Source organism: Aedes albopictus, chromosome 2 (assembly GCF_035046485.1).
Source record: "Aedes albopictus strain Foshan chromosome 2, AalbF5, whole genome shotgun sequence".
NCBI classification, from domain to species: domain Eukaryota; kingdom Metazoa; phylum Arthropoda; class Insecta; order Diptera; family Culicidae; genus Aedes; species Aedes albopictus.
The window spans coordinates 18,136,252-18,154,528 of record NC_085137.1 but is presented as its reverse complement, the minus strand read 5'-3'; the positions used below and the strand labels follow the sequence as shown (position 1 = coordinate 18,154,528).

Sequence of the window (18,277 nt, the reverse complement as noted above, 5' to 3'; positions counted from 1 at the left end):
GTAGATCCTAGAGTAGATCCTAATACAATATGATGATTACAGCTGTGAAAACCACACATTTTGATTAAAAACTGGAAGAAAAAAATATATTTCCTTAAAAAATCTGCTCCCATATATCTATTTTGGCCAGGGTGCTTCTAATTTGGCCACTCCCATAAGAAATACACGTGATTGGCCAAAATAGAAACCAAACTTAAGAATATGGTCAAAACTGCGGCAGAGCTGCTATTTTGGCCAGTGCCTCTTTTAATACAAAAATCAAGTATTGGCTTGATAACACCGCTAGCCATCATGGTTTCCCATAGCGAAAATCATCATGACTACAGGTCGCAAGCCCTGGCAAAGTGTGGAACGTTTTGATGGCTGTGATCCCTGACCATCATGTAATCAAAATCCCAGGGATACTCAAGTGACCATACTGTTGGGTTGTGGGGGTTGCATGTGTGGGGTGCATATATTGACAAGCATTGCTATGGATCGTTAGGGCTGAGTAGGAGCGGGGAATGGATCTACGATTGCTGAATTGCGATTATACCTACTGGTATAGTCGTGGTTTAACAGTGGTGGCGCCACTTTTCGCTTGTGTTCGGATTAGGTGGTTTGTTTAGGCGGTGCGGTTAGGTCTGTATGTACTTCGTACGTGCAGTGCGTACGGCTTCAGCATTGTGGTTACTTGGGTAGTGTAGGATAATTGGGTTTGGGACTGAGGAGGTCGTCATTGATTCTGCCGACACCATTGAGTGCTCATTGTTGGCGGTGACGATTTCTTCAGCTTTATAATCTCATTTATACCACGCACAAACTTTGGGAAGAGGGACTGCTTTGTAATGCAAGAGAGGGATTTAAACTCTGCGTTACGGGTTGGGTGAGGTCATGCAGATAGAAGCAACCCAGGTGACCGTGCGGCTCGGGTCGTGATGGATGCATGAGTGCAGTGTGTGTGTGGTTTGCGCTACCCGGTGGGTGCAGTTGAGTCCGGGTTGGAGTGGAAAGAGACCCTTCTCTACCTAGATTGGTTTCGGTTGTACGGGCGGGGTAGTGTTTGTCTTATTTGTGACGTGTTGTGCGTGATTTGCGGCCCGAGTTGCGTGGTTACTTGGGAAGTATTGTGCTCTGCAATCTAGATTTTCGTTTTAAGGTGAAGCTATGGCTGGGCTGTGCCTCGGATTTGTTGGGCGCAGGTCGGGAGAGCTGGTGGCGGTTTGTGCTGGAGGGTTTGCTCGATTGGTTATTCACTGTTGGTGGCCAGTCAATCGACTGTTCGCGCAGTCTGTCATTTGGTTCTTGGGGTTTGTGCTCTCGAGGTTCGGGGCGTTGCTTCGTTATATCTTCACTTTAATACTAATATTCCTTGTTTGATTAACTGACTATTATGTCCAGGCGCTTAACTCATTCTATTTCATAGATTGCCAGATTTAAGGGTAATGGTTCAATAGGGTGTTAGCAATCAGAGTGGATTAGAACGAGTTGGCGCCTACAATACACCAACACTAACACACATACACCAATACTTACACGCACACATGCACCTACAACTAGCTGTAAAAGACCAGTGGGCGGGACAATGGTGCCTACCCAACAGTTGTAGGTGGGGTGTTTGGCTTAGCTACATGACTTGGTCCGGCAAGCCCATAAACATCAATTGGTAGACGTATTGCCTAGTGAAAAGACAACGCAGATGGGCGAAAGCCAGGGGATGCGTTGATAATAGCAGAATAGCAGAAAATCAAGTATTGGCTTGATTTCTGCATTTTTCCTTCAAAATATAGATTGAAACCTTCCTTTTGACGCATTGGTTGTTTTCATAGGGTTATTGGTTATTTTTATAAAAATGATTTCCCTTAGACTGGCCAAAACCGGTGCCCGCACCCTATGCCGTATCATTGTGGACTCAGTCTTATCTATGCAAAGATGGTGAACTATATAAATAAATGTATCCATTGTGGTTGTTACTCCTAAGAAAATGCTATAACGTTATTCTAATCCAATTGCAGGTACCTTTGGCCGCCATGGATCATCAACCCTTTCCCATTGACCCGCAGGTATATTTCGAAGTCCCAGGCAGATTTGAGCTCACTCATCAGCTAGGAATTGGTGCCCAAGGTGCAGTAATGTAAGTACCAAAACTTCCAAAATTCTAAAATACCAACAGTTGAGAGACTTTACAGGGCTTTACTTTACAGGGCCGCACTCGATAGAATCACTGGACAGAAGTTAGCCGTGAAGAAGCTGTCCAGACCATTCCAAGACCAAACACATGCCAAACGAGCGTATCGTGAGATTAAGTTGCTGCAAACGCTAGATCATCCTTTTGTAAGTTCCTACGTTCTGCTTGACGGACTCTATTCTAGAGTGTTGTCGTATATTAAAAAGTTCTATAATTTCCACAGATCATCAAACTGCTTTACGCCTACTCACCGCAAAATGATTTGGCCTCGTTCAAAGACATCTACCTGTTCACGGAATGCATGGAGGGCAGCCTGACCACGGTGATCGGCAATCCGCTTGATCACGAAAGAATTTCCTTTCTCATCTATCAAATCCTGTGCGGCATCAAGCACATGCATTCCGCCGGAATCATCCACCGAGATCTGAAACCCTCGAACATCGTAGTGAACAAAAATTGCTCTCTCAAAATATTAGACTTTGGGCTGGCTCGAAGCGTGGGGACCAACTTCAATATGACTCAGTACGTGATCACCCGATACTACCGAGCCCCGGAGGTCATTCTCCATATGGAGTACGACACTAACGTGGACATTTGGGCGATCGGATGCATCATGGCCGAGCTCATCAAAGGCCAAGTGCTGCTACCGGGAACGGACCACGTAGACCAATGGAACCAGATCACGACCACCCTGGGAACCCCTTCGCCAGAATTTATGTCTCGGACAACCGAAAGCATCCGGAGATACATCGAAAAACTCCCCGTCTATCCGAGACCGCCGTTTGACATGCTGTTTCCAGATTCGGACTTCCAGCAAGATGACAACAGTCACGCGGAGGTGAACAGCCACTACGCACGGGACATGCTCGACCGGATGTTGACGATCGACCCGTTGAAAAGGATGACCGTTGAGGAAGCTTTGGTGCATCCGTACGTGCGATGCTGGGTCCGGGAGGAGGAAGTCAACCGACCGGCACCGGTGCCATACGACCACACGTTGGACGAACAGGAGCTCAGCTTGGGTCAGTGGAAAGAACTGCTGTTCCGTGACGTGAAGGACATCCAAGAACAAACGCTTGGCTAGTATTAGAAGACAAATGAGACCAACAACGAGGCTCGCAATCGCAAATCATATCAAAATACAATGTTTAGTCCGTTAGATTTTGAACTAATTTTAAGTAACGATATCTTTATGGCTGTTATGCTCGAGTAGAAGTTAATCTCTTTGTTAAAATCAATGTAAATACGTACGTTATCGAAATAAGTTATAAAACACTGGTCTCAAAACTTCGCAAATCTTTCAAGTTGAATTCAAATATCACAAAACTTAGAGGAAGTCAACATGGTCCATGTCGCCCGCAAAGCACACACACATTGACCGGATTCCGTAAAAATCGTACCCCGGCTGTTGAGCCCGGCTCGTCACATTACACCTTTCAGAGCGATGTTGAAGAGCAGGCATGAGAATCCGCCACCTTGTCGCAGTCCCCGGCGAGATCCAAATGAACTGCATAGTTCACCCGAAATCCTCACGAAATTTTGAACACCGTCCATCGTTGCTTTGATCAACCGTTTTCGTCCATAATTTTCCATAGCTCTGTGCGGTCGATACAGTCGTATCCCGCCTTGATGTAGATGACCAGGTGATGTATCGTGGCCTGGTATTCACGGCGTTTCTGGAGGATTTGCCGTATTGAAGATCTGGTCCGTTGCTGAAACGTCCGTTGTCGTCCGGTCGGCCTAAGTTCTCATGAACTCATTCGTTGTGGGTGACAGACGATAGAAGGTGAATTTGGGATAGCACTTCCTTGGCGGCATTCGAAATGGTGATCGCTCTGAAGTTCGCAGACATCCATAGCTTATAGAAAAACGGTCAGAGCTTTATTACTTTTCGTTATATACCTACTCGATTTTGATTTTTAGAATTATACCTCATATGCTATTCTGCTATTATCAACGCATCCCCTGGCATTTGCCCATCTGCGTTGTCTTTTCACTAGGCAATACCAATTGATTTTTATGGGCTTGCCGGACCAAATCATGTAGCTAAGCCAAACACCCCACCTACAACTGTTGGGTAGGCACCATTGTCCCGCCCACTGGTCTTTTACAGCTAGTTGTAGGTGCATGTGTGCGTGTAAGTAATGGAGTGTGTGTGTGTTAGTGTTGGTGTATTGTAGGCGCCAACTCGTTCTAATCCACTCTGATTGCTAGCTCTGATTGCGCTATGGGAACCATGATGGCTAGCGGTGTTTAGAACTACAGTCAACTTTCGTTCGTTGCACTAAGCTCTTAGCCCAGTTAGTGAAAGACTTTCACTAGGTGGGCTGAGTTTTGAGCTGTGAAATAATCAATAGAGATTCAGGGCTGCCAACCTTGACAAATCGTGCTTCACGTCAAAAAGTGACGTTTGACTTCGTTTTAACTGGGCTATATCCCACCTAACGGGCGCCCAGTTAAAACGTAGCCCACCTAAACGTAGCCCAACGACCGAAAGTTGACTGTATACCTCATATGTTGCCGGAAAACGTCATCCAACGTCAAAAAAGGATTTTTGTATTAGTACTAATGTTTATTTCACGGAAAAAAATGCCATCAAAAATCTTATCTACTACTTATCAGAAATTCGGAAAGTTGGTCGTTGTGTCCAGACGTAAGAGCTTGTGGCGATCAAGAGTGTTGCGTTCCGTATTTACATCGAAAAGGGCTCCCTCCCACTAACCGGTTGTAAAAATATAAGATTTATAAAAGGCGATAGCTCTTCATCTGCCGGGAGTGGAATATTTACACATCCTCCTTAGCTTCTATGGAAACGGGCAATCGCGAAATCATACAATCGCGTAAATGAAAAGTTTCTACGATAAATAAGTTAGTATAAGTCCAATTTTTGCTCACTCGATAGGGGCCGCTCTCCGCTCGAATCCGTCGAAATACTTGTGTTCAAGGATCTTCTTGGCGGAAATCCGATGCACCGGATCGTAGATCAGACATTTCTGCAGCAGGTCAAGACCCGCCGAATCGAGATTCTTCACTTGGCTGGTGAGATTGTTCTGGGTCCAACAGGGGAAGGTTGGCTTGTAGTCAGGCAGTGAGGTAACCCCCGGCCAAATCTCCTCGGTTGGGGTCTTCAAGATACGGAACATCCGGAATAGCTGATCAATTTCCGAATCGCCTTGGAATAGTGGCTTCCGGGTGGTCATTTCTGCGAAAATACAACCAATGGACCAAATGTCTACTGGGCAGGCGTACCTTGGAGACCCCAGCAGGACTTCCGGAGCGCGGTACCAAAGGGTGACAATCTCATGCGTGTAGTTCCGGACCGGAATGTTGAACGAACGACCCAAACCGAAATCGGCCACCTTGATCAATCCTTCCTTGTTGATGAGTAGATTCTGTGGTTTCAAATCTCGGTGCAATACCCGCCGCTTGTGGCAGAACAACAGTGCGGCCGTAATTTGGTACATGTAACTCTTGACCAGATCCGAATCCATCATCTTCTCCGGCGGCAACGTGTCCATGTACTTTTTCAGATCCATCGACAAGAACTCGAAAATCAGATACAGTCGGTTCTCCTCCATGAGGACATCTTCCAATGAAACGATATTCGGATGCTTCAATTCCTTCAGCAGCGATATTTCCCTACAAATTGCAAAAGATCGTTATTTGCCACCAACACAACCAAAACAACTCCAATCAATCCGCCTACCGGATGGCCGTCGAAGGAATTCCCTCGTCCTCCGATTCCAAGCGAATTTTCTTCATGGCCACGATCTGGCCGGTCACTTTGTTGCGGCCCTTGTACACCACACCGTACGTCCCTTCGCCGATCTTTTCTATCTTCTGGAAATCCTCCATCCCGATTGAATCACAATACCAATGAACCTGCAAAGGGCCAAGCAGAAATTAGGTTAAGGCCGAACAATTCAAAATAACTGAACCTGGACTATAAATTTTGAAAGTTTTTCGATCCCAACAAAACTCCCTAATCCCCAGAAACTTACCAGCTAGAATTTCACGAAAGTTCACCCAATTTTCAGGCACAATTTTCACGGAAAAGCATCCGACAGTAAAAATTCGGGCGGGTTTTTGGCAGTTGTTCGTTATGCTGTCGTCGCGGCCAAAGCGGTTTCGTTGGTGTTTGAACGAAAATTTAAACAGCCGCCGGGAGCATGACAGATAAGCAAAAGCCGCCCTTGATGACGTTTGCGATGTTTTTCGAGCGCGCGCCCGCGCGATTGCTTCCCGGTGGTGAAATCAAGTAATGCGTACACGGAAAAAACAGATTACCTAAAAAATACGTTAAAAGAACGCAAAATTAAGTAAACCGCTTGAACTTTTTACCCAGCAGTGGGTTGTTTTCTCGCTCTCCCGCTCGCAATGTTGTCAAAAACAAAGCGAGAAGCAGCTACCTAGCCGATAATGTCCGTGCGAGAAGCCAAATTTGGGTTTTTTGCCGTTTACTCAAAAGTGGGTTTATTTCAACCCATTAGGGTACTGTAACCGGTTGGTTCCAATTTTTAGATTTTCTTGTGTATGAGTGTTTGTATTTGAGAAAATTCACGTTTTTAAATAATAAATAAACCAGAAGGCACACCCTAGCGAGGAACCGTACCGCTGTTGATAATAAAACGTTACATAGGGAGATTGAGAGCTCGTACAAGAAGAGTGCTAAGATGGCAGTCGCTAAGAGGGAAAGGCAAATAGATGAGAACCGATGGGCGCTGCCATCTTCAATTTTGGAAGATTTGGGGAGAAATTATAAAGGCGTCCGTGTGGGAAGACCAGTTTAAAGTGCAGTGAAATTATTAACCCCCCCCCCCTTCCTTGGGGCTGGATAAGGGAGCTGCCTCCGTTCAGGACCTCGTATCCGTTGTTAAGAACGGTCACACACGGCGGCTCGGAAGTCAAGATGGCTTCCGAGCCTAATCGCAAAAGAACCGCCATCGTCCCATTCAGGACGATTCCCTCAGGCCGTTGGCCTTAATCGCCAAGGAGGGACCCTTCTCGGCACGGTCGTTCCGGTCTCGTCCTGGGCCGTGCCGATACCGTCAAAGAAGGAAGACGCCTGCCACCCGAACACCACCCAGCAATGCCCGCTGGTCCCGTCGGCCAAGTACCGGGTCGAAAATCCGCCATCGTTCGCAATTCCGGCGAGAGTTCCGGCCGCACAGTAGGATCCAAGACACTGTGTCGGCCATCGCACCCACAACCAGGCTTGTCCGCACTCAGCGCATGAAAATTCTGCTCTTTTGATTTACATCCCCTAAACCATCGTATTTATTCAATCTTATTATCTTACCTGATAGAAGGATGTTGAAATATCCTAAATGACACTTCGAACTGTCAAAAAACCGCACCGCAGTGCCACACTGTGCGCGCAAAGAGAATTTCACCCGGGTGAATTCACCCCAGTGAATTTCTCTTTGCACGCTCAGTGCGGCACTGCGGTGCGATATTTTGACAGTTCGAAATGACTTTTAGGATATTCAAACATCCTTCTATCAGGTAAAATAAGAAGATTGCATAAATAAGTTGGTTTTGGTGGTGCAAATCAAAAGAGCAGAATTTTCATACGCTTAGTGCGGACAAGCCTGCCCACAACCACCCAAGGCAGCGGTATGTACCGGTACGAATTAGATTAGGCCACACTTAACAAATTTACACTTTATAATCCAGAACAACACCCACACGACACCCTAGGAACCAATAAATTGTTTAGAAATGTGAAATTTCCTGTTTTTCATACTTTGTCCGCGAAGCCCCTTAAGTCTCCGGAGTTACAATTGGCGCCCTCAACGTAAATTTCGTGAAAGGTAATCGGAGGATCGGTTAGTATGAAAATCTAAGGATTTTCCAACGGGAGGTGGCAGGGATCCGTGCTTAGCACGAATGCCTAAAACCGCACACTGGAAGCGAACCCGATTAGGATTTTTAAAAGCATGAATGATTAAAAAAAAGAGGTCCTGAACGAGAGGACTATTTACCGAAATCTTCTCGGTTCAATTTTAATTTGTCGTGATCGTCCAACTTGACAATTTTTAAAATCATAATTCCACTATACGTACTATACCTACCTGTGATTATACTTACCAAAAACCATACTTACCTGTGATATTTTACCATTGAAAATCAAATGCAGCTCACTTATATTGCGGATTTTTAGAAAAATTTCCACTCTGCGGTAGCCGCCGAGTTCTACCGCAGCTGTCAAAGTCCTACCGCAGGCATGAAAATCATCATATCATTGAAACTGAAGGCCAAATCAAAGTATGCTTACAAGGTGAATTGAACTGAAAACCAACAACAAACAATGATCATCGGCGTCGTATCCAAGGCTATCCAAGGCATCGCTAGGGTAGATCGATGATACCTCAGTGAAAATCAGTAGTCTGACAGCTGCGGTAGCTTTTCGATCTACCGTAAAACGGAAAGTTTTCTCTAAATTAGCAATACTTACCTGTCACTTATTGACAGAGACAGATTGGAAAATTTCTTTAACGAATTCTATTGCACAATTTTGCCCAGACCATAAAGGTCTTGCGGCGCTTAAACTAATGTATTGCCTTTATTTTCGTTTTTGCAAACATATACCATGCACTTCGGTTACAGCCAAGTAGTGGACGAAGCAGGAAACCGGGAGCGGAATGTATGAGCTGGCGAGGAGTTATCCGATTCGGTCCTCGGAGCTCAGTACGTGAATTCCACCCAAATTCCACCGCCGAGGTCCCTACGACAGGTGAAAGAAGTTATTGCGGGTCTCGTCTGTAAAGAGAAAGAAAGGAAATCATTAGTAGTGGGAAAGTTGTCATATAAAGTTTTCGTGGAAAATTTGTTAAAAAGACAACTTTCCACTTGATTTGATTGTAGATCAATGCATCACAATCAAAAGTTCCATGGCAGGAACTGGGGTGTTAAACCAGCACTCATCACGGTAAGACTGGTAAATAAACCCCCACTAGTCAACCAATGTTGACCTTTTAGTCACTTTTGCGATCACTGATTGTGATCGATTACGTTTTAGTGGATTAATTATGTGCACTTGAATCAATGTTATTACCTACCTGCAGTGCATCTTGCAGCATGCAAGATGGCTCGCATGGAAGTCCCGCGATTCCAAAAGTTTTCTGCAGGCAAATCTTCCACAGGAAGATGTTGCTCTGGCAGCAAAACAGTCCATCTTTCTGGGGGAATTTCACCCCATTGATGACACCAATACACCTGCAATGAACACAGATCGAATCTAGTTCGATATGTTTAATGATTTTGTCTACTTACCCTATTTGGGAACGTTCAAAAATTAAGTCCAACATTTGGGGGAGGGGGGGGGTCTAGAAAAGTGTGACAGTACGTGTATTGGGTATAGGAAAATTGCGTGACAGAGGGGGTAGGGGGGGTCTAGAAATCCCGAAAAACGATGGACGTAATATTTGAATCTTCCCTTTGTTCAATGAAATTTGGCCAATTTCATTGAAACACACGACCCAATTATCACTCAACATATCGCCATGATCACTGTAAACAAAAACATTGATCATGCCGATATGTTTGACGTCTGATCGTTTCCCGAAGAGTGACGTTTCGCGATCTGTCACCGATGATCGATCGTCGATCGATTCATCGATCAAAGTGACATTTTGCCCGCCGGTGAATCCCGCCTTCGCAAGGGGTACACCGAAGCGAAAGATCGAATGTGATCTAAATGTATATATTGTAAATAGGGTTGTAAAATTGTTTTGCTGCGACTTTTGTAAAAATGTAAATATGTTTGTTTGCCCATGTTACGGGATTATTTTTGTTATTTATTATGGATTGATTGTTTTGCTAGTGCACGTTTTGATTTATTATTTTACTATTTTATTAATTTATTATTTTAATTTGTATGTATTTGTAGTGTATAGTATTATTATGATTCCGCGCGATTAGTGTAAATATTTATTTGGTTTGTTTTTATTGTTGGTATTGTTTGTTACACTTCCACAATACCGTTTGAGCCGAGGGTGATTTGGTAACCAAAAAAAAAATGCAAATCACTTCGTGCTTTTACATTTTTTCATCGGGGTAGTGGATAGTGTAACCGGTTGGTTCCAATTTTTAGATTTTCTTGTGTATGAGTGTTTGTATTTGAGAAAATTCACGTTTTTAAATAATAAATAAACCAGAAGGCACACCCTAGCGAGGAACCGTACCGCTGTTGATAATAAAACGTTACATAGGGAGATTGAGAGCTCGTACAAGAAGAGTGCTAAGATGGCAGTCGCTAAGAGGGAAAGGCAAATAGATGAGAACCGATGGGCGCTGCCATCTTCAATTTTGGAAGATTTGGGGGGAAATTATAAAGGCGTCCGTGTGGGAAGACCAGTTTAAAGTGCAGTGAAATTATTAACCCCCCCCCCCTTCCTTGGGGCTGGATAAGGGAGCTGCCTCCGTTCAGGACCTCGTATCCGTTGTTAAGAACGGTCACACACGGCGGCTCGGAAGTCAAGATGGCTTCCGAGCCTAATCGCAAAAGAACCGCCATCGTCCCATTCAGGACGATTCCCTCAGGCCGTTGGCCTTAATCGCCAAGGAGGGACCCTTCTCGGCACGGTCGTTCCGGTCTCGTCCTGGGCCGTGCCGATACCGTCAAAGAAGGAAGACGCCTGCCACCCGAACACCACCCAGCAATGCCCGCTGGTCCCGTCGGCCAAGTACCGGGTCGAAAATCCGCCATCGTTCGCAATTCCGGCGAGAGTTCCGGCCGCACAGTAGGATCCAAGACACTGTGTCGGCCATCGCACCCACAACCACCCAAGGCAGCGGTATGTACCGGTACGAATTAGATTAGGCCACACTTAACAAATTTACACTTTATAATCCAGAACAACACCCACACGACACCCTAGGAACCAATAAATTGTTTAGAAATGTGAAATTTCCTGTTTTTCATACTTTGTCCGCGAAGCCCCTCCGATTACCGAGTAGCATGCCGGCCCTGAGACCCAGCTCGAGGGGTCTCATGCTACTGAGCTTGTCCCGGGAGTAATTGGGAGCCACTGTGGCTGCGGAGCAGCCCTATAAGTCTCCGTAAGTTACAGTACTTCGAAAGTCGACGCTAGGTAGAAAGAACTTTGCGATGGGTTGCAATTTTCTGCCGGGATCAAACGGAAACTACACTGAAAAAAGGGACATGGTAATTCTGACTGTATCGAGGGTTAAAATAAAACACTTTTACTACTTGATTTTGGTAGACCATGATTCCTGCTTGAAATTACAATGGAAGGGGTTGAATTTACCATGCCGCTTAATGTAAATACATTTCATGGTATTTTTGAATAGGGTTTCATAGTTTATTTTACTATGCGCATGGTAAAAGACATGCAAAAGCATAGTACGTTTAACCATCGTGAAATGGTTTCAGTTACTATGTATGTGGTTCGGTTCATGGTACTGTCATCTCTTTTGTTTACATTAAAACAATGCTTATGAATAAATTCAATTACTTTATTGGTTTTCAAGAAATAAATAACATATGAATAAGCACAATTATAATGCATAAACACAATATTTTCCGTTCGGAAAAGAAAGAACGAAACGCAAAATGAGCAACTCGAAGGGTTAGTGCTGGTCCTGCAGGGTGAATTCCTCCATGGGGAACCGGATTTCGCTAGCGGTTGTCGTCGTCGTATTTGGTGCTGCAGTCCACGAAGTGGTGTAGTTGCGGCAAAGATTATCTGAAAGGATAGTTTAGGCGGTTTAGAATGAGTTTGGGGGATATGACCAATTCCAGTTTCAACTGTTCCAACTTACCTCTTACTGTTTAAATACGGATACCGAAGAAATGGCCAACAGAACAGTTACTCTGGATCGCGAGTGACGATTTAACATTTCCTCACCACAAGTGGCCACTGTTGTCTTTTCGGCACTTTCCTGGTCTGCGTAAGAAGTTAACTTTGGGCCTTCTGGATCCATTTACCGCGCTTAAGACTAAAGCAAAAAAAAATCTATCCGTAGATTTGCACAATTAGAACCTTTAATTATCCGCTGTTCCGGGGGCTTAAACTAAAAATTATTCCGGTCTCGAATTCGGAAAGTTTGTCAAGATGGCGAACGGAGGAGCAAATGACATACAGCAATCTGGAAACTAAATATAGCATTTAAATATTTACAACAACTATGCTGCGTTGTGAGCTCGAACATGTTGAAAGTTGGGGCAAACATGTTTGGAGCCCATATTACTATGTTTGCTCGGTGAATGGTAAAAATCAAATAGTACTGCTGAATGTGTGTATTGTTAGCCTCACCATGTTGCAATTACCATGTAGCATAGTAAATTTTATTGATTTGTGGTAGGTGTGAATAATATTTTGGTTGTGTTTACGATATTTGGGAATGGTAAAATTAAGCACAATGCCGTGGTTCACGATACTATGCTTTTTTTCTCAGTGTACCCACTCAGAGCTTTAACGCGGTATAGCCAAATTTGGGTTCTCGCACGGAAGAGCCGATATGAGTGAAAAGAACTTTTATTTAGGTTGATTTTTGGTTCCGTGTACACGGAACCGCCAAACTACCCAAAATTGAGTTCTTTTGACGAAATCCCATAGTTCCGCCCAATAAGCCAAATTTGAGTAAATCGATTAAACTCACACTAGGTAAATTGCCTTTACCTCCAGCAAAAGAATATACTTAAGAGTAGGTAAATTCAACCCAAGACCCCCCCTCATTCAACCCAAATTTGAGTATACCTACATTTACTCAAAATTGGCTTATTGGGCTCAAGGACTCCCATTGGGTAGACGCATCTCTGTTTGTTTTTGACAACATCGGTGGGGAAAAGAGGGAAAACAACCTAATTTTGGGTAACTAGTTTATTCGATATACTCAGCTTCGAGTAAAATCGACCCGAAAATTAGGTAGTTTGATTTCTCTGTGTACACGGAGAACTAAAACTACTTATTTTTGGGTTTATTTTACCTAAAGTGTCACGAGTATACCAAGGGTTCATTCACAAATGTCATAACGCCAAAATTGGCCTTTTTTGACACCCACTCACCCCTTCGTAACATTGTTTATATGGCAAGATTTTTTTTGTTCCAGCTGTAACACCATGAAGGACACCCACCCAAGGGCTTGTTCACAAATGTCATAACGCTGGAGGGGGTGGGTGGGTGTTCTTCATGGTGTTACAGCTCGAACAAAATAAAATTTTCCCCATATAAACAGTATTACGAAGGGGTGGGTGGGAGTTCAAAACGACCAATTTTAGCGTTATGACATTTGTGAATGAACCCCAAGGCAAAAGGGCTTGTTCACAAATGTCATAACGCTGGAGGGGGTGGGTGGGTGTACTTCGTGGTGTTAGAGCAACATTAACGGCGGCTACTATTCGAGCAACCCGCGCAGCGCTACCATTTTGACTTAACCACCCTTTTCCACACCGGTAGCAATCAAATTAGTCACCCTGATTCGTATCGGGAGGGCTGTCATATTTCCATAGAATTTTTAGCAGCGCAACTGTCCCGCTACTATATTTGGTCACCCACCCATAGCGCTACTATTTTGCGAGCGCATCTAGCAGCGACCGGTAAAGTTTGCTGCAATGATGGAGGGCTGCCAAACGGGGTATAGAAGCGCACCGTTAAAGGTGCTCTTACAGCACCGACGAACCGACGTGACAGTGGTGTTTCAAAAGTGTCCCCCCTAAATTTAACGGTCGACCGGCAAAGCCAGCGATCGCTTCTGTCAAATCAGCGCAGACGCGAACCTTTTCCTATATGAACACACGGGGGTTTGGAATCAAGCTATCAAATCAACGCGAACCGTTCTAGGGGTGGCGGTAGTGTTCGGCTATTATTCATCATGGCGTCGGGGACAACAAATTTGAATTTATTTGTTCTAGCTGTCACGTCGGTTCGTCGGTGGTTACAGCTCGAACAATTTTTTTTTCTTTCCATATATTGTTGCGCTTATCTTAGATTCTCAGCAAGCTGCGTTCGAAACGCGCAGCCTTAGAACGCGCCAGACCGTCGGTAAGCCGTGTGGAAGCACAAGTTCAGTGATCCCGACGTTCATGGATCTATTCCAGCCCACATATACCTTAGAATTTTATTGCACCGCTTGTGCCGTGTACAAAGGCAAATGAACGAATACCATGCGATTTATTTGATGTTAATGTCTTCCTCTACACGTACCACTCCACCAATCACCCCTCGACTGGAAAATTTCCTGGAGAAATTATGTTCGGCCGACGTATCCGAAGCAAGCTACCGACTGTTCAAAACTTTCAAGAGGATGCTGATTTCCAACCGAAATCATAATAGCATGCTAGTGTGAGAGAGAAGGATTTGGTTTCAAAAGAAAAGGGAAAAAACTACGCGGATTGGAAGCGGCACGCCAAGGAAAGCGAAATTGGAGAAGGTGATTTGGTGTTGCTCAAAAGAATGCGGAAATCCAACAAGCTGGATACTGATTTTAGTAATGAAGAGTACGTTGTTCAGCACAAGTCCAGAACCGCCCGAATAAAAAATACAGTAGAAAAACCGTAAAAAACAAACCACAATTTTGGTTTGTTACAACAAACAGCCCGGGTAAAATCAAACCGAGTTTTTGTTTGAGGAAAATTTAACTGGAAGTTTAGTTTGAAACAAACCAAAATAGTAGTTTGTTTCATTAGAACCATCCCAGAAGCCTCGCCACTAGCTCTTTTCGTTCAGCCATTTGAAGAGTCTTTGCGGACATCATACACTCCCTGTCTGCTCTTCTGTACTGATGCTGCCGTTGCAACCCGAAGTTTGTCATCAAAAAAAGTCTCATTTTTACAAAGTAAGATTATTAAAATATATTTTTCTGTGATTTTGTAAATCAAATTATGTTGCTTCTTCAAATTTCAGATACACCAGGAAAAAATCTCGAAAAACCTCGCATATTTCCAACACCAAGTAAAAGACGCAACCTTCTTGAAGGGCCACACCGTTTCTCCCGAGGCTCACCACACTCGGGACTGAAGAAGCTATGATGGCGGAATTGCGACCGTAGCTGAAGAAACCAAGCCAGGATGAGAAGCAGCAGTGGAAAACCCAAGCTGAGCACTCGGCCAGGGCTTCAATCAGGACCACAAACTAGCAATCATTTCCCGTAAAAGATTCCCACAATAGAAAACGCTTGCTAGCCGGCCGCATCACCAGCTCCTTCCAAAAGCAATGAATATCAAATTAATTATGGAAGCCGCTCTGGAGCACCCCAAATCTCGCCGGAAATCAATCGATCGAACGGTCAGCATAAGCAGATTGTTACATCGGTATTGGGAGGAGGCTGTTCCTGTAAATATCGGCAATCTGGAGGTTGGTCCTTCCGCTGAAAGGTTCAGTCTTGGGTAAATAAATAAAAAAATAAAAATACTGTTTATTTTTTTTAATTTTTTGTTTTTTTTCGTAGACATATACAAATACAAAAAAGAGGGGCAAAGCAAAAGCAATTTTAACAAACCCGTTAGTTTATTTCAAACGGAAGTTCCGGTTAAATCAAACTTAAATTTGGTAAAGACAAACCGTGAGTATTAGTTGAAACAACTACCGACATCGTTTGTTTTCTAACCTGTCAAAATAAAACAAAATATGTCAAAATATTGGTAATTTCAAACAAAAGTTTGTTGATAATAACGGCAAATTGACAAAATCTACAACTGCCAACTTTGGTTAGTTTCAACTACCGCGATAAGTAAATTCAAACCAATATTTGGTTTGTGCCAAATTCAACCTGAAATTCCGGTTGAATCAAACTGAAATTCGTTTGTGTTTACTAATATTTCTGGAGCTCAATTTGAAAAGGTCGTATGTGCTTTTGTCGATTAAAAATTCGATCAGTTGGATTCGCTTATTATAGCGAAAACCGTTGAAACTGAGCAAAGTTGATACATACAGCAGAATCCTCACAAAACAGGCTTTCTGTTCCATCATTAAAAGTTTGCAAAATATCTGTCATATTGCTACAATGGCTAAAATAAACTGATCGAATTTTATATCGACAAAAGCACATACGACCTATTCAAATCGAGCTCCAGATTTTTTCTCCGTGATAGCAAACCGTGAGGCGCTAAAAAGTGTGGTGATTTCCCTGGCAACACACCGCGTGTTGGTTATTTTCCGATTGCAAGTGTGGTCAGCGGTCCCGGCAGCGAAAGGCTGCTAAAAGCCTGTATACGGCCGGCAATCAGTCACTGAAAAATATTTAAACCCAAAGAATAAGTTCTAAAAACTCAAATTTGGCTAAACGGTTAGTTTTTACTCAGCATTGGGTTGTTTTCTCCCTCACCCCATGCGAATGTTGTCAAAAACGAAGAGAGAAGCACCGACATATCCGTGCGGCTCCGTGGAAGAAGCCAAATTTGGGTTATCTTGACTAAACCCAAATTTGCGTTAAATAAGGCCTTCGCTGGGTGAAAATAACTTACCACTGGGTGCAAATTTTTGCAGCGATCAAATGAGATTTACCTAGTGACCACTATCGCTGTTTGACGCAAATTTGAGTAATTCCACGGACACGCTAAGGTCAGTTTACCTTTTTTCCAAAAAGTGCACAACCGCAAATATGCGTATAAATGATACTCAAATATACACGCAGAAAAATATATTGTAAAAGCAAAAGTATTATGCATAGATTCAACAAATTTTTTTATTGACTCAGGGCTTACCGGTAATTTTTTTTGATTCAATGATAACGCTTATTAATTTCGAAAAATAAATTTGTTGTTTCTAAAATCGCATAAAATTGACAACTGTCATAAACAAATGATAAATTTTGTTGAAACAAAAATTAAAATTTGTCAAACCAACAAATGCAATGTATTGATGTAACTGTAACAATTGTATTGAATTTAAAATTGATATTTGTTGATTTTGCGATTTGTTTTTATATTATTATTGAAAATAGTAAACAAAAAAAACAGGTACGCATGCTTACGCTATTTATTATGTTTTTAAATTCGCAGAAGCATAATGAGGAACTGGTCACACATCCAGGTATTACATTTTTGGAAACGTTGTAGGAAACTGAATTATGTGCGGATATAATAGTTTCTAATGTGCTCGTCTTGTGCTGTGTTTCTTTCTGATGGTTTTGAAATCGGAACGAACTATAAGAGAAGAAAGCATTAAATAGTTTACATGTTAACAATTATATTTCAATTTACCGGCATCATGAATCGATTTGGGAGGTCCGTTCGGTCATTAATAGACTTTTCCTCGTACATTGTGAAGTGCTAAAATGTAAAGAAACTTGGATATTAATCTATAATCAATACAAACTTTAAAAACTTACCTAACCAGTATAGGGTCCTAAAATTAAAGACGAAATCTCGCTTATATTGAACAATACGATCAAGCATGGTATTCTAATCGGAATTGTACTTTACTCGAACTTGAAAAACAAAGGAATAATGAGAAAATTTGAAATAAGTAAAATGGTAAATAGTTCTACTTTGACATTTGAGGTCAACCTTGTGTGACTGAGCTCGACATTTTTCGCACTGGGATTTCAAAAATGTTCCTATCTGACATACACGGTGAAAAAAATCACTCAAAGTATGTGTTATAAGCTAGGGACGAGACAAAAGGCTAAAAAAATAAAAATTATATATTTTCAACTACGGTTAATAAAAACGTTAAAAATTGAGTAAATATGTACTCTTGAACCATATATTGTGGTTTAAAACAAGAATCCCGATAGGACTTTAGGAGCCTATTGCTAATCGCATAATCCATAGATCTCTAGCGTCTCTGAGGTTGTGCAATAAATCGTGTCGGGGTTGATAAATTTAAAAAAGTGCAAATGGTTCAAAATAATTATTCACTTCACTTTTCGTCGTTACTTCACAATGGTCTTTCTTCGTTGGCTATGTAAACAACAAATGACGACAGTTGTGTTTCAGACAATAATTATTTTTGATTCAACAAAATTGTTTTTTTAAACAACAATAATTTACATTTGAAATTAAACTCTAGAAGAGTTGTTAAAGTCTACTAAAAAAATTGTTGTTTTAAAAAATATGCTGCATTGAACTAAACAATTAGGTGAATTGATTCAATACACACGAAAGTGATTAATTCTAATGGTCAGGTTTTTAGGTTCTATTAG

General features: G+C 42.7%; 2 protein-coding genes and 1 long non-coding RNA gene across 3 annotated transcripts; 1 reads left to right on the top strand and 2 right to left on the bottom strand.

The window, feature by feature from the left end:
- Nucleotides 1-1,994: 1,994 nt before the first annotated feature.
- Nucleotides 1,995-5,004, top strand: LOC109429983 (stress-activated protein kinase JNK; the record flags this gene model as incomplete). Its single annotated transcript, XM_019705993.3, is given in 3 exon segments — nucleotides 1,995-2,113; nucleotides 2,184-2,313; nucleotides 2,391-5,004. Coding segments are annotated over 3 exon segments (1,110 nt in total), but the record flags the coding sequence as incomplete, so codon positions are not given.
- On the bottom strand, nucleotides 4,727-6,315 carry LOC109429984 (cyclin-dependent kinase 1). Its single transcript, XM_029864063.2, has 3 exons — nucleotides 6,169-6,315; nucleotides 5,874-6,049; nucleotides 4,727-5,806 (listed from the first exon to the last, which is right to left on the bottom strand). The coding sequence occupies exons 2-3, from the start codon at nucleotides 6,020-6,022 to the stop codon at nucleotides 5,059-5,061; spliced, it is 897 nt and encodes a 298-aa protein (XP_029719923.1). The 5' UTR covers nucleotides 6,023-6,049; nucleotides 6,169-6,315; the 3' UTR covers nucleotides 4,727-5,058.
- A 5,311-nt stretch (nucleotides 6,316-11,626) lies between these two features.
- LOC109405917 (uncharacterized) lies at nucleotides 11,627-12,593 on the bottom strand. The gene is made up of 2 exons (XR_009998146.1): nucleotides 11,954-12,593; nucleotides 11,627-11,877 (listed from the first exon to the last, which is right to left on the bottom strand). It is a non-coding gene; the product is annotated as an uncharacterized LOC109405917 (long non-coding RNA).
- Between the last annotated feature and the right edge of the window lie 5,684 nt (nucleotides 12,594-18,277).

Bases quoted from the DNA above. Each gene is read 5' to 3' on its own strand.
- LOC109429984 (XM_029864063.2), bottom strand. From the start codon at position 6,022: ATGGAGGATTTCCAGAAGATAGAAAAGATCGGCGAAGGGACGTACGGT. The intron at 5,807-5,873 runs GTAGGCGGATTG...TGCAATTTGTAG, and splicing joins ATTCCTTCGACGGCCATCCG to GGAAATATCGCTGCTGAAGG.